At 33.8% G+C, this 13178-nt stretch overlaps 1 protein-coding gene across 4 annotated transcripts in view; it reads left to right on the top strand.

Annotated features, from left to right (window-relative positions):
- LOC145323958 (sorting nexin-13-like) overlaps positions 1 to 8773 on the top strand; it is a 79361-nt gene extending 70588 nt beyond the window's left edge. The window contains exons 37-44 of one of the 4 annotated variants that reach the window (XR_013881150.1): positions 1135 to 1206; positions 2925 to 3005; positions 3460 to 3539; positions 4493 to 4568; positions 5255 to 5318; positions 6012 to 6037; positions 6817 to 6976; positions 7146 to 8773. Coding sequence is in view for 2 of the 4 variants with exons in the window: in XM_080166573.1 (XP_080022699.1) it covers positions 1135 to 1206; positions 2628 to 2683; positions 2981 to 3005; positions 3460 to 3539; positions 4493 to 4568; positions 5255 to 5318; positions 6012 to 6037; positions 6817 to 6910 (493 nt within the window). In the remaining 2 variants the exon portion in view is untranslated. Of the gene's footprint in view, positions 1 to 1134; positions 1207 to 2627; positions 2684 to 2924; positions 3006 to 3459; positions 3540 to 4492; positions 4569 to 5254; positions 5319 to 6011; positions 6038 to 6816 lie in introns of all 4 variants that reach the window. The other 3 variants (XR_013881149.1, XM_080166573.1, XM_080166572.1) reach the window with 3 other exon arrangements.
- Positions 8774 to 13178: the final 4405 nt, after the last annotated feature.

Genomic DNA, 13178 nt, shown 5'->3' with positions numbered 1-13178 from the left:
GTGAAGATTCTTATAACATATGCCCATCTAATCTATACATTGTTTTCTCCATCCGTCTGTTATTTGGGGTGCTAGATCGATTCCTAGATTTTTTAATTTTCATGATTTTTAAGGTTGCGTGATTTTAAAGGTTTTCTGATCTCCTTATTTTATCAACATTAATGTTAATTGTATGACACTGCTTTATAGTATTTTTTCCTGATATATAATCATAATTTTTGAGCTTCGCTACTTATGGATGTTGTCATCCTTGTTTCCTTCCGTATAACAAATCTAATTTATTTATGCACTAGGTATATGAACGTATGTCGTGAAACGTTTAAGTTGAAAAAACCTAATCAAACTTTATCTATCCATTTATACGTATGTAACGACATGGGAATGTTTTAAAAGGCTTTTTTGAAACTAAAGCTTTATTGTAAAGAAGAGCTATATTAGCCCAGCAGTTAGCGAGATCATAGTAGTACAGACAGATAGACAAACATCTAATTTTGACCAATAATCATATGGGATTTTAAATGTTTACCTACTAGTTCTTTATCTTTATATTCAACTGCAAGTTTTATACCCCTATCCTTTGCGGGAGTATGGGGGAGTTTAGGAAAATAGTCTAAAACCACCTCAAGACAAATATAAAACTTTACTTAAAAAGCAAACCCTATTTGGACCTGCATTATCAGAGATCTTAAGCTTTAGACAAAAAAATCTTACTATTTTGTACTGTAGGATTATCTATTATTTAATCATTCTATTTATTAAAAAAGGAATTGTTATTATTATTATTATTCTTATTGTCAATACATTTAGGCAAAACATTAACCACATGATTATTTCTCAGCTTTGGTTCAGCTGTTAGCGAGATCTTTTGTACAGAGAGACACACAGACATCACATCTTTTTACTTTTATATTAGGATATCTTTAGTACAGACAGGCAGAAAGACATCCTCTTACTTTTATATAAGGATATCTATCTACATTTAGGCAAATAATCAATCACATGTTTGGTGATATCGTAAATAAGATATTTGTTGATTATTTCTCAGCTTTGGTTCAGTGGTTAGCGAGATCTTTGGTACAGACAGACTCACAGGCATCCTCCCACTTTTATATCTATTAATCTATTTATTTTTAGGCAAATAATCAATCACATGTTCGGTGACATCGTGAATAAGAAAATTGTTGATTATTTCTCAGCTTTGACAAGGTAAGCACTTCCGCGCATTTGGAAATATATTTGGGGGGGGGGGGGATGTTTAATGCAACCATCTCGTAATCAATGTGTAAATGGCACTTAGAATTCGAATTTCGATCTGAAATTTTGCGTAAGTAATCCTTGGTAGGTCTATTTTCCCTAAATCGAACAAAAAGTTGGAAAAGTAACGGCTGGCGGCTCAGCCGTTTAGCCATTTTTTGGCTATTTTCAAGGCAAATTAATCACGAAACCTATCTCCACACAATACTATTTGCCGCTCCAAAACGTTTTCAAACGGTTCTAGCCGGTAGTTGCTGGTACTAGAAATCTAAACTTTTTGTTCGATTTAGGGAAAATAGACCTATCAAGGATTACTCATGCAAAATTTCAGATCGAAAAGAATTCTAAGTGCCATTTACACATTGATTACGAGCAGTTTGCATTTACCCCCTCCTCCCCCCCCCTTATATCAAATATTTACATATTAAAGAAAGAGATATATCTAATTAAGTAATTATTGTTTAAAAGGGGGGGGGGGGTTAATGCAACCATCTCGTAATCAATGTATAAATGGCACTTAGAATTCGAATTTTGATCTGAAATTTTGCATGAGTAATCCTTGGTAGGTCTATTTTCCCTAAATCGAACAAAAAGTTGGAAAAGTAGCGGCTAACGGCTGGCGGCTCATCCGTTAAGACATTTTTTGGGTATTTTCAAGCGAAATCCATCACGAAACCTCTCTCCACATAATGCTCTTTTCCTATCCAAAACTTTTCAAACGGTTCTAGCCGGAAGTTGCTGTTACTAGAAATCTAAAAAATGTTTTTTTTGTATCATTTCACATGATTTAAAGCAAAAATATGTTTCAATAAGTTGATTTCTACGTAATTTATGACAGATTTGCCCTAAAAATAGCCAAAAAAACGGCTAAACGGCTGAGCCGTTAGCCGTTACTTTTTCAACTTTTTTTTTCGATTTAGGGAAAATAGACCTACCAAGGATTACTCATGCAAAATTTCAGATCAAAATTCGAATTTTAAGTGCCATTTATACATTGATTACGAGATAGTTGCATTAACCCCCCCCCCCCTTTGTCCGTCATGGCTCATAATCTTATTTAAAAGTTAACTAAAAAGCGTTAAAGAGGTGTTGTAATGCCATAGGTAGGCACTCTTAGTCTTTAAATGTTTAGAAATACTTTAAATTCCCCCCCCCCTCTCATATAAAAGCTTGGACGTCCTGGAAAGCATTTATGTTAAGATAGCATGATATTGATCATTGTAGAAATAAACCAAGATAACGAAAATAAAAATTAATACATATTTCTATTACAGTGAAGAAGCTGTTTCTAGTTACATGACCTTTCTGAAGGATGCTCTATGGCCAGGAGGTCAACTAGCTGAGTATCACTCTATATATCTCTATTATTCTAGTGAAGAAGCTGTTTCTAGTTACCTGACCTCTCTGAAGGATGCTCTATGGCCTGGAGGTCAACTAGCTGAGTATCACTCTATATATCTCTATTATTCTAGTGAAGAAGCTGTTTCTAGTTACATGACCTTTCTGAAGGATGCTCTATGGCCAGGAGGTCAACTAGCTGTATATCACTCTATATATCTCTATTATTCTAGTGAAGAAGCTGTTTCTAGTTACCTGACCTTTCTGAAGGATGCTCTATGGCCTGGAGGTCAACTAGCAGTGTATCACTCTATATATCTCTATTATTCTAGTGAAGAAGCTGTTTCTAGTTACCTAACCTCTCTGAAGGATGCTCTATGGCCAGGAGGTCAACTAGCTGCTCCAGCAATCAAGTAAGTGTTCTTGTTTATATTTTTTTTTATTTATAAAAGTTAGGCTCAGCAAACACAGATTAAGTCTTGACATTTCTTAAAATCAAGATGCAAGTTATAAGTATATTCAAGGTTAAAAATAAATTGTAAGATTCTAACTTCTATAAATAGCTTTCTTTAAAAAATACTGTTTGAGGGGAAAATACCAGAGAGAGAGGGGGGACAATGGGCTGTTTATTATACTAGGCCCCAAAGTTTTATGACAACGTTTTTTTATTCGTTGACTTAACAATTTGGGGACTTCAGAGAATTTGATATGTTGGCTCATTAAGTTGAGTGTTAAAATGTTTCAACCACTAATTTTATTCTACAGAATTGGCAACTTTGTGTATCATTGGGGATGTACATCAATTTATCGGCCATTGTCCCTTTAGATCCCTGGAAAGTTTCGCAGTAATAAAGTTATAATTTTTAGGCGTGATGAAGCGGTTAAGCAGCGGTGCAGAGTAGCTGCCAGAGCTTCTTTGTTAGCAGCTCTTCCTGATGAACTTAGGAATGTTCATTTAAATATCTATAACTAGCGGCTACGCCCCTAGAGGCCTCTAGGGGCACTTGAGGAGGAGAGAGTCGAATTTGATAATTCAATTTCTTATTTTAGATTTTAAAAGAAAAAGTTAAAAAAAAATTTACGTTTGACGCTTATTTTTCGTTGAACTCTCTTTCTAAAATTGGTAAAGGGGGGGGGCGAAAGTGACACTTTTTGAAACCAAAACTAAAAGTCAAAGGAACTCGACTAAAAAAAGAGTTACAGGTCTGAGATTTTGCATGGCAGTTGCTTTATAGGGGTACAATATGGAACTGTGAAGAAACGGCGGCGCAACCGCCGAAAACCGCCGAGAAAAGGCAAAAAAAAATTCGGCGGGAAACGGCGGTTTTCGGCGGTTGCGCCGCCGTTTCTTCACATTTCCATATTGTACCCCTATAAAGCAACTGCCATGCAAAATCTCAGACCTGTAACTCTTTTTTTAGTTGAGTTCCTTTGTTGACTTTTAGTTTTGGTTTCAAAAAGTGTCACTTTCGCCCCCCCCCCTTTTTAAAAAATTTAATTTCTCTAGGGAGGGTGGTGGTACCCTCCCCCAAAATAGTTATAAACCTTCCCGGGACATATGAGAATCTACCCTGTTAAGGAGAACCCAATCGGTTCAGCGGTTAGCGAGATCCTTTGGTACACACAGACAGACAGACACACAGACATCCTGTTACTTTAGTATAAGGATACAAAGTAGAACTATCATATGTCTGTCTGTCTGTCGGAAGCTTCAGATCTCAGTAACCAGGGCTCTACTCTTCAGGGAATATCCATACTGGTCCTGTGATGGTTATGGGCTATTTTCTTGGGGTATGGGACACCACCAACCCGTCCCCCCCCCCCCACAAAAAAAAACAAAAAATGTCCCCCAAATACCCCAGCACACTTTATAAAATTAATGAACACTAAACTAACAGGAGAGTTATTGGTAGTGAAACAAGTAGAACTGGCCTTGTCATGTTGTTTGAAATGCTGCAGAATAAAACTTTAAACAGGTAACTGGGTAACTATTTAGAGAGGGAGGGGACATCATTCTGTTTATTACACTAGTCCCCAAAATTTTATTGGTAGTAAAACAAGTAGAACTAACCTTGTCATGTTGTTTGAAATGCTGCAGAATAAAACTTTAAACAGGTAATTTTTTCTTTTTTATAAAAAAATAAATGTAAAAATGTACATTATCCTATATTATGTATTGAGGTTTTTTTCAAATCTCAGAAAATACTGAGACGAATTATTTGTACTTTTCAGGAAAGCTTTATAAATGTCTTTTAGGTGGTTTTTATGCCATTTGCCTTACCTGGGAGCGCAGTTGCTAGTACTATATAAGAGTGTTAAAACCAGGCAATAGAATAGAAAAGCTCGGTTTGATTTATTGCGGCTGGGGTACCTTTATCTGTTGATATACTTTTTAGTAGCGAAGCCACTCAATAATTCACTTTGTCTGTCTGACTGTCCGTGATTGCTCGACTGATATTAAGGTAGATAGCTGAAAGTCTAAGGTTTCTTAATTTTTAAAACCTTTTTTTTATTATGACAACTAAACATCTGCTCTGTAATTCACTTTGTCCATGATTTTGTTGTGCTTCGCTACTTATGGATGTTGCCCTCCTTGTAAATATAAAACAGGTTATGCTTATAAAGGTAATAAAAATTATATTTAGTTATTTTATGTTTATAGACGGCTGGCAATTGTTATTTTGGAAGGAATCCTGTGTAGACTATTTCCTGATCACAAGTTTAAGGTATGTGTTTATTTTTAATAAAAAGAACCTCAACAAAATTTTTCATTTACTTTACATGATGATTCCTATAACATTTAGGTACAATTTAGAAAGCTTAGAAACTCTAATATCTTTACTAGAAAGTACGTACGTCCCTTTAAAACGATTTGATTTTTAACCTTTTCGACAAAAAAATTTTGTGATGTAATTATACAATTCATCTGATATTAGTAATACTGATTCCTATTACAACAAGGTACAGTGTTATAAGCGTAGCATCTCTATAATCAAGTAATAAAAGTATAATTAAGCCCTTAAACAGCATCATATAATTAAGCAGTTTTGCAACAAATTTACTTACCACTCTTTATATTTATTCGTTTATAATCTGATCATTGAGTTCTGACACTCTGCAATATTAATTTTCGTCAGTCCTACCGTTCAAGAGTTTCGCTCTTATGGATGTTGTTATCCTTATTTATTTCTAAATAGGTTGCATTATAGTTTTTGGCGTTATCCTCGAGCGCTGCGGCCAGAGTTCATAGTTCGCTGTCGGGGGTGGGGGGGTTGGGGGTGTACTAAAATTTTTAAAATTAAAAAAAAATTCTTAGAGGATAATACCTACCTAGTTTTTATTTAATAAATATTTTGTTATTTTGCTTATTATTGCGCTACTTATTAAGTTTTCTCAATTATCATTGTATTATTTTTTAGGAGATGATTGAAAAGCTTCATTCAAGGTAACATACTCAATAATAAACCTTTTTCCAGTATGGCCTTGAAACCGATTAATATCCACTGGATTAGAACCGGTTCTCTGCCATACTGAAAAATCATGTATTGCATCGTATTTCAGACAATTTTCAACTAATATTAAAATAAAAATCATAATACAGCAATGTTAGACCGTGATTCAGCCCATCAGGGTTAACAAAACTGGATTAATCTTATAACTTTTCTTTTTAATATCCGCAGAAAGCTGTCTATAATACGATGCGTAAAATAACTATTACTTAAACTAAAGTAATTGGATGTGTGTTTGTGTTCCTGTAAGTAAATATTTACAGGAAAATATTAATACAAATAAATGTTATTTGTATTGTACAACTATATCTTGCTCTTTAATGTTACAAAATCTCTATTTTATTTTTAGTAGATAAAATGTAATTCTTGCTTTTTCAAGAAACACGAAGTAATTATAAGAGTTATTCCTTTAAATGATTCTTTTTACCATTTCAAAAAAGATTCTTATTCATAAGTATCATAGTTCTTCATTGAGAGTAAAAATTTTTGATTTATCAGGCAAACAAAAAATGATATGGACCTCTTTAATTGGTCAGTTCATCCAATAGGAGGGAAGGGGAGGGGATCGTTATTTTAGCCAGCTGGGAGCATCACATTATTAGAGTACATGAAATTCAGGTCCAGCATCCAAGTAATAATATAGAGACGCATTTTTATAGCTTATAAAAATTTTAAAAATATTTTGTATTAATATTAATTTTTCTTTTATTTTTAGGTCAGAAAATATCAGAAATGATTTGAAGAGTTCTCAACGCACAGCTAGTGATCTACGTCAGAGAAAAGATACTTCCTCCTGGTTCAGTGAATAGTATGGCTTCAAAACCGATTACTATCCGCTGGATTAGAACCGGTTCTCAGCCATACTGAATAATCATGTATAGCATCGTATTATAGACAATTTTCCACGAATATTAAAATGAAAAATCATTGCAAGTTTTGTTATCCGTTGCCTTCAGCCACTCGGGGTTAATAAAACTAGAATCTTAGAATTTACATTTTAAAATCCGCGGAAAGCTGTTTATGATACGACCGAACCCATCCTAGTTAATTTTACAGTAAACTTCCTCTTGGTTCAATGAATAATTTTACCAAATCATTCTAGTTCATTTTACATAACACTTTGTTATATTTTGTTAATTATGGTTAACAAAAAAATTCTTATTAATTTTAACTATAATAGCTAGTTCGCCAATTCACCCCTATCCTCTAGGGGCTTTGCCTCAAGAGGTATTGTCTTACCCCCCAATAAAATAGCTTAAACCATTACAGGACCAGTAGGTATATTCTATAAAGACTCGAGCCCAATCGGTTCAGCAGTTACAGAGATCTTAAGCTTCAGACGGACGGACAGAAATAATTCTACTTTGGAGCACTTATATAAATCCTCCTTAAAACACTAGAACTCCTGAAGATCCACTGGTTTTATACTGAACACATAGACAATGACACTCATTCTACTACTTGTATAGATTACGAGAGGCGATTTTTCTTCGGAATGGTTGAAGTAACCCCCCCCCCAAAAAAAAAAAAAAATAGTTTTAAATCTTACCAGGACCTTCAAGAAGAAATACTGTATAGGAGAACCAGATCGGTTCAGCAGTTAGCGAGATCCTTCGGTACAAATAAACAAACGGAGATACATCCGGCTACTTTATTGTAAGGATTATTATTGTTAATTTAATTTTTTTTGTAGCTGAGAAAGATACCCGTTGTTTGCCATTTCCACCTTTTATTTACTTCCTATTTATCTATTTCCTCTTCCTCTCAATGCTTTATAAATGTACCAAACACAATCCTTATAATAAAGTAACAGGATGTCTGTTTGTCTATTTGTCTGTTTGTCTGTCTATTTGTCTGTTTTTGTGTACCGATGGATCTCGCTAACCACTAAACCGATATGGTTTTCCGTTACAAAGAAGCTTTTCGTAGGTTCTGGGATATTTTATAACTATTTAAGTGTAGGTTACCTCCCTCCATACCCCTAATAATTATCGCCCCTAGAAAAAAATAGGGGTGTAGCCGCTAGTCTTTTTTCACAAAATCGGACAGATGTGCATTTTTAGTAAGGCTCAGTTTCGCATCTGCTGTGAACTTTAAGCTCTTTAGCGGCTACGACTGCTTACTTTTTAAATTAAGTATATAAGGCGGCAAATGTATAATATATGCTATTCGGCTGCGGCTTGGATCCTTTTAAATACGACGGACGACTGCAATAATGCAAAATATTATATAAGCAAACATTCAAACTTAAATACTTGTGTCATAAATCGCTTGTTGCTACGAATGAATCATGATAATTGATTTTTAGGAAATTGGATAGAAAATTGATATCAATGATTTTCATTTATTTCATTTTTGGTTCTTGTAGCATAGCTTTTCTATATTTACTTATTACGTTACAGTCTTATTATAAATTTGTTGAACACCACTAAAACTGAATGAACTATGTAATAGCTTTGTCCCTAGTTTCTAGGGGATCTGTATTTAAAGTGGTATAGATTAGGCAGAAAAATAGCCTAAAACCATCCAAAGATTGAAATCTAAAAATAAAACATCCTAAAATACTCTTGGGACCTAAGTGAGTGAATCTTCCCTAAAAAGGAGAAGTAAATCAGTTTAGTAGTTATTGAGATCTTATGCTACAAACAAAAAAGCCCTACTATTTTATATAACATTTTTTTTATATTTTGATTTGTTTACAACATCTGTCAAATCCTACTCCACTTGTTTTATTGATAAAAATGTATAACATAATAACATTTTATGATAAAAAATGGTTAATATTTTCTCTTGAATCCTATTATAGTTTAATAATAGAAATTTAAGAATTTATTTAAAATTTTTCAACGCACGTAGTACATGTACTAGTAACCTATTTTTACAAAAGATAGATTTTTGCTTCCAACCTTTCTGTCAGTCAAATATGTGACAGGATATGTTTTACTGCATGCATTTATCATAGATGAGGGAGCGGGGGGGGGCTCCAGTGCTCAATAGGCACTTTGATGTAAAGCATAATTACTTTTGCTGAAAGAAATAGTTGTCTTAATATGAAATATCTTTACTAAATCAAATTGAGTAATATTCGCTGGAATAGAACTGGTTTTCAGCCATACTGAAAAATCATGTGTAGTATTGCATTACAAACAATTTTCCATGAATAATAAAATTAACACTAGTTTGGAAGCCTTCGGCCACTCGGGATTCACAAAACTGATGTTAATCTTACAGCTTGTCATTTTAATATCCGTCGAAAGCTATCTATAATACGATGCGATTAATTACTACTTTCAAATTTAGGGCAATTATGTAATAATACATAGATTTCTTTTATTATGCTTAAATATAAATTTGCATTTAACTTTTGTATGATAATGATATTGTTTTATACTATTTGATATTGGCCTATTAATATTCAGGGAGAGAGGGGACATTTGGCTGTTTATTACACTAGTACCCAAAGTTTATTTGTTGGCTTAACAACTTTGGGTACTTAATCAAATTTTGATTGGTTGAATCATTAAGTTGAGTTTCCAAACGTTCTAACCACTACTTGTAATCTACAGAAGGGGTTATTTTGTGTATAATCATTGGGGATGTACATTTATCTATCAGCCATTGTCTTATCCCTTTAGATCCCTGAAAGATATTTCATTGTTGATTTGTCAGTTGATTATTATATGTGATATGTAATGTATTTATTATTATTAAATGTAATTATCAAGAAAAATCAGTTTTTGGTATGATTTTTAAAAGCGAAGCTTTTCTATAGTTAGGGGTCTTTTTATCGTTAATTTAGACATGTTAGAATTACTCCATCGATTTCAAACTTCGCATGATATTGATGATTACTGTAAAGGTTTAGAAAGCGTAGCAACTCAAAAATTGTTACCAGAATGTCAGTACGTCAAAAGTTAAAACATTTTTTGGCAATGTATGTTTTGCATGATATAATTATCTTTTGATATATGATTCCTAGGACAACAAGGTACAATATTATAAGCGAGGCGTCTCTAAAATGCAGTTTTAATTGATATACAGGGTGCGCCACATAAATCCGGACTTTTTTAAAACGACCATAGCGCCAAAACTACTTAACCAATCAGGACGTTTGACCCCACTATAAAAAGCTTAGGTAATGACCTTTTTGCCCATGAAAATCTTTGGACGATGAAGGACGTGTACGCCGAGCTGGCCGCGCATATGTTCAACAAGGCAGATTCGAATTGCGCAGATAGATTACCGTGTGTTTATGACTTGGGCCTACTAAATCTGACCTCAGCCCATCTGTAGGTGAGATGGACTAATATGAAACTTGCTGGATATACTATCAGATACCTAGTGAAAACACTAGAAAAGACTAGAGCTCTCTATCCCAGCTGACTTGGCTGTAGTACTCCGACAAAGTGGATCGTGGTAGATTTTAAGATGTCATAAACTTCAAAAATCTTGAAAATTTCTCGGTTCTTGACTTCAGGGGCCCATATGGAACCTTGAAACTCGTTTTAGACTATGTATTGCGCTGATAACCCTATCTTAATCTTCGTGCCATTTTTAAAAAGGTATATAACGTTGTTCTAGCTTAACTGTGGCCCAAATGAGAGCCGCCGTGTCAAAGCGTAGCTTTAAAGATGGGTTAATTTTGATCCTGCTGTTACTCACTCCTTAAGGAGATGTGGCCTCCCAGCAGCCCCGATCTTAATCCAATGGACTTTTGGGCCTGGAGCGCCATTAAAGCATGAACCAATAGACGCGCCCATACCAAAAAGACCTCTCTCATTGCTCCTATCATGGAGAACTTCGCCTGCTTGAACAGGGACATGGTGACAAGGGTCGGCAGGCGGTTCAGGGGGCGGGTAGAGGCGGTGATTGAGGCTGGCGGCGATTTTATAAAATAATCTAATAGTCATATACCTAGGTTGCTTCCCAGTTTTTAAAATTCAATAAAATCTTTGAAATTGACGATTTTATGTTTATTTGTTTAAAAATAAGAAAAAGTCCGGATTTATGTGGTGCACCCTGTAAATATTCGTGTTCATTTAATTTTAGATGATAAATGGTGATTTTTATAATCTCCAGGCGCGACATAGCCTTTCTGACTGAACTAACTCAGGTGGAGTTTTAATTTTGGTCAAGCTTTTGAATAGAGGTAAGAGGCTGAGGTCGTTGTCATCTTATTAGTTTCACACAAGACCTACCACATCAAATTCCATTATCCGCTATTTTTAACCACATTTACAATATTTTGTGACATCAAGCAACATAAATGTAATTTAATTGAAATTGCAAGACGACTGAATACGTTTAAACTTCAATAGTTGTAAGCAATCGTAGACATTTAATTATTCTATAGAATAGATAATATTAATATCACTTACTTTCCAGTATGGCTTCGAACCCGAATAATATCCGCTGGATTAGAACTAGATATAAGCCTTATTAAATCCTGTTTTGTTTGACTTTGCCTTCGGCATCTCGGGGCTAACACAACTAATTTTACTCTTATAAATGTACATTTTTATATCCTTGGAAAGCTGTTTGTAATACTACGTGATAAATAACTTTTAATTTACCTTTTAAATATTATCTAAAGCTCTCTGACTGATGAATTTAATTTTATGAAGTGAGCAAGAAGTATACTCTGTTTGGGGAATAAATTGTTTTAATATTCAAATTTGGGTTTGTTTCACCAGAATATTATAATTTCTTTGGTTTATACTCCTTCAAATTTTCTTACAAATCCTAGGCTATTATATAAAGTAGTAAGCTTTTTTTTGTCTGTAGCGAAGGATCTCGCGAACCATCAAACCGATACGGTTCTCCTTAACAATGAAGCTTTTTAAAGGTCCAGGGAAGGTTTTTAACTATTTTGGGGAGGGTATTTCCCAAATTAATTGCGCCTTCTAGGGGCGTAACTGCTTGTATTCTTTAAAGTAGTAAGTTTTTTCGTCTGAAGTTTTGGGGGGTAGAAACAAAGGACGTCAATTCTACGATGTGTTGCCCCCCAACGACAGCTGAAAGTCGCGTATGGGTTTAGTGATTTAAAAAAATTAATTTCGACGCTGATATAAGCGGGATTGAATCCACAGCCGATCGTCTTAAGCTGATAAACCACATAAGCTGTAAAATAATCCGCAGGCATTTTTTTCATGTATAAGAAATCCCCAGTCGCTGCGGCTTCTCACAATTTTCTGTCTTTAACAGCTCAAACGAAACAATTTCCGGTGAATAAATAGAATTTTTATTTATGTGCGCTTTTTATTTATTTATTCTTGATTCAAGTTTTAAAGTACTAATTATTGAATCAAGTTACACATATTTGTATAATTTTCAATAATTGATGAGTAATTCCAACTTCATAGAAGTGATTATTATATTTAGTGACAATTAAATTTTAAACAAGAAACACTTTTTAAAAATTTGAAAGTTGATTATGAATGTTAACCTTATTTGTGTAATTTTTGCATGAAATAATGTAAACTTAAGAATATTAAATCAAAAATTTTTATTTTATATAAAATGTTGAATTATGATTGATATTCGTTGATTCTGAAAGAATGCTCTGTTGTAAACGAAGTTACAGGTATCTTAATTTAGTTTTAATTATTGGCTTTTAAAATTTATGTTCGATAATGAACCTGTAGCAAACTGATAGATTTTTAAAAAGACCATAAATAGTATGGAAAATTTATGGAAAGCACCCTGTAGATGAAAAGTAATTCGTCATTACGGACGAGCGGTTAAGGTTATTAACAGAGTAGCCTTATTACGTTCTTGTGCTAAGAAAATATCGTTTTACCTTTGACGGACTAATTTGAGATTAGCTAAAAAAAATAGTGTAACAAAGCCAAGAGGGGTTATTGGCCTGTTAATTAAACTAGTCCCCAAAGTTGTACAATTACTTATACTTTTTCTTTTGCTACATAACTTGAAGGACTAATATTACATCTAAGTTGGTTGATTGGTTGGTTTATTAAATTGAGTGTTCAAACTTTTCAACCACTAATTGTGATCTAATTTTGTGTATCATCATTGGGGATGTACATCAATTTATCGCCCATTGTCTTATCCCTATAG

Source organism: Acartia tonsa, chromosome 7 (genome assembly GCF_053477335.1).
Source record: "Acartia tonsa isolate MP-2025a chromosome 7, ASM5347733v1, whole genome shotgun sequence".
Classification (NCBI taxonomy): Eukaryota; Metazoa; Arthropoda; class Copepoda; order Calanoida; family Acartiidae; genus Acartia; species Acartia tonsa.
The sequence above is the reverse complement of the archived record's forward strand: the minus strand, read 5'-3'. Positions and strand labels throughout refer to the sequence as shown.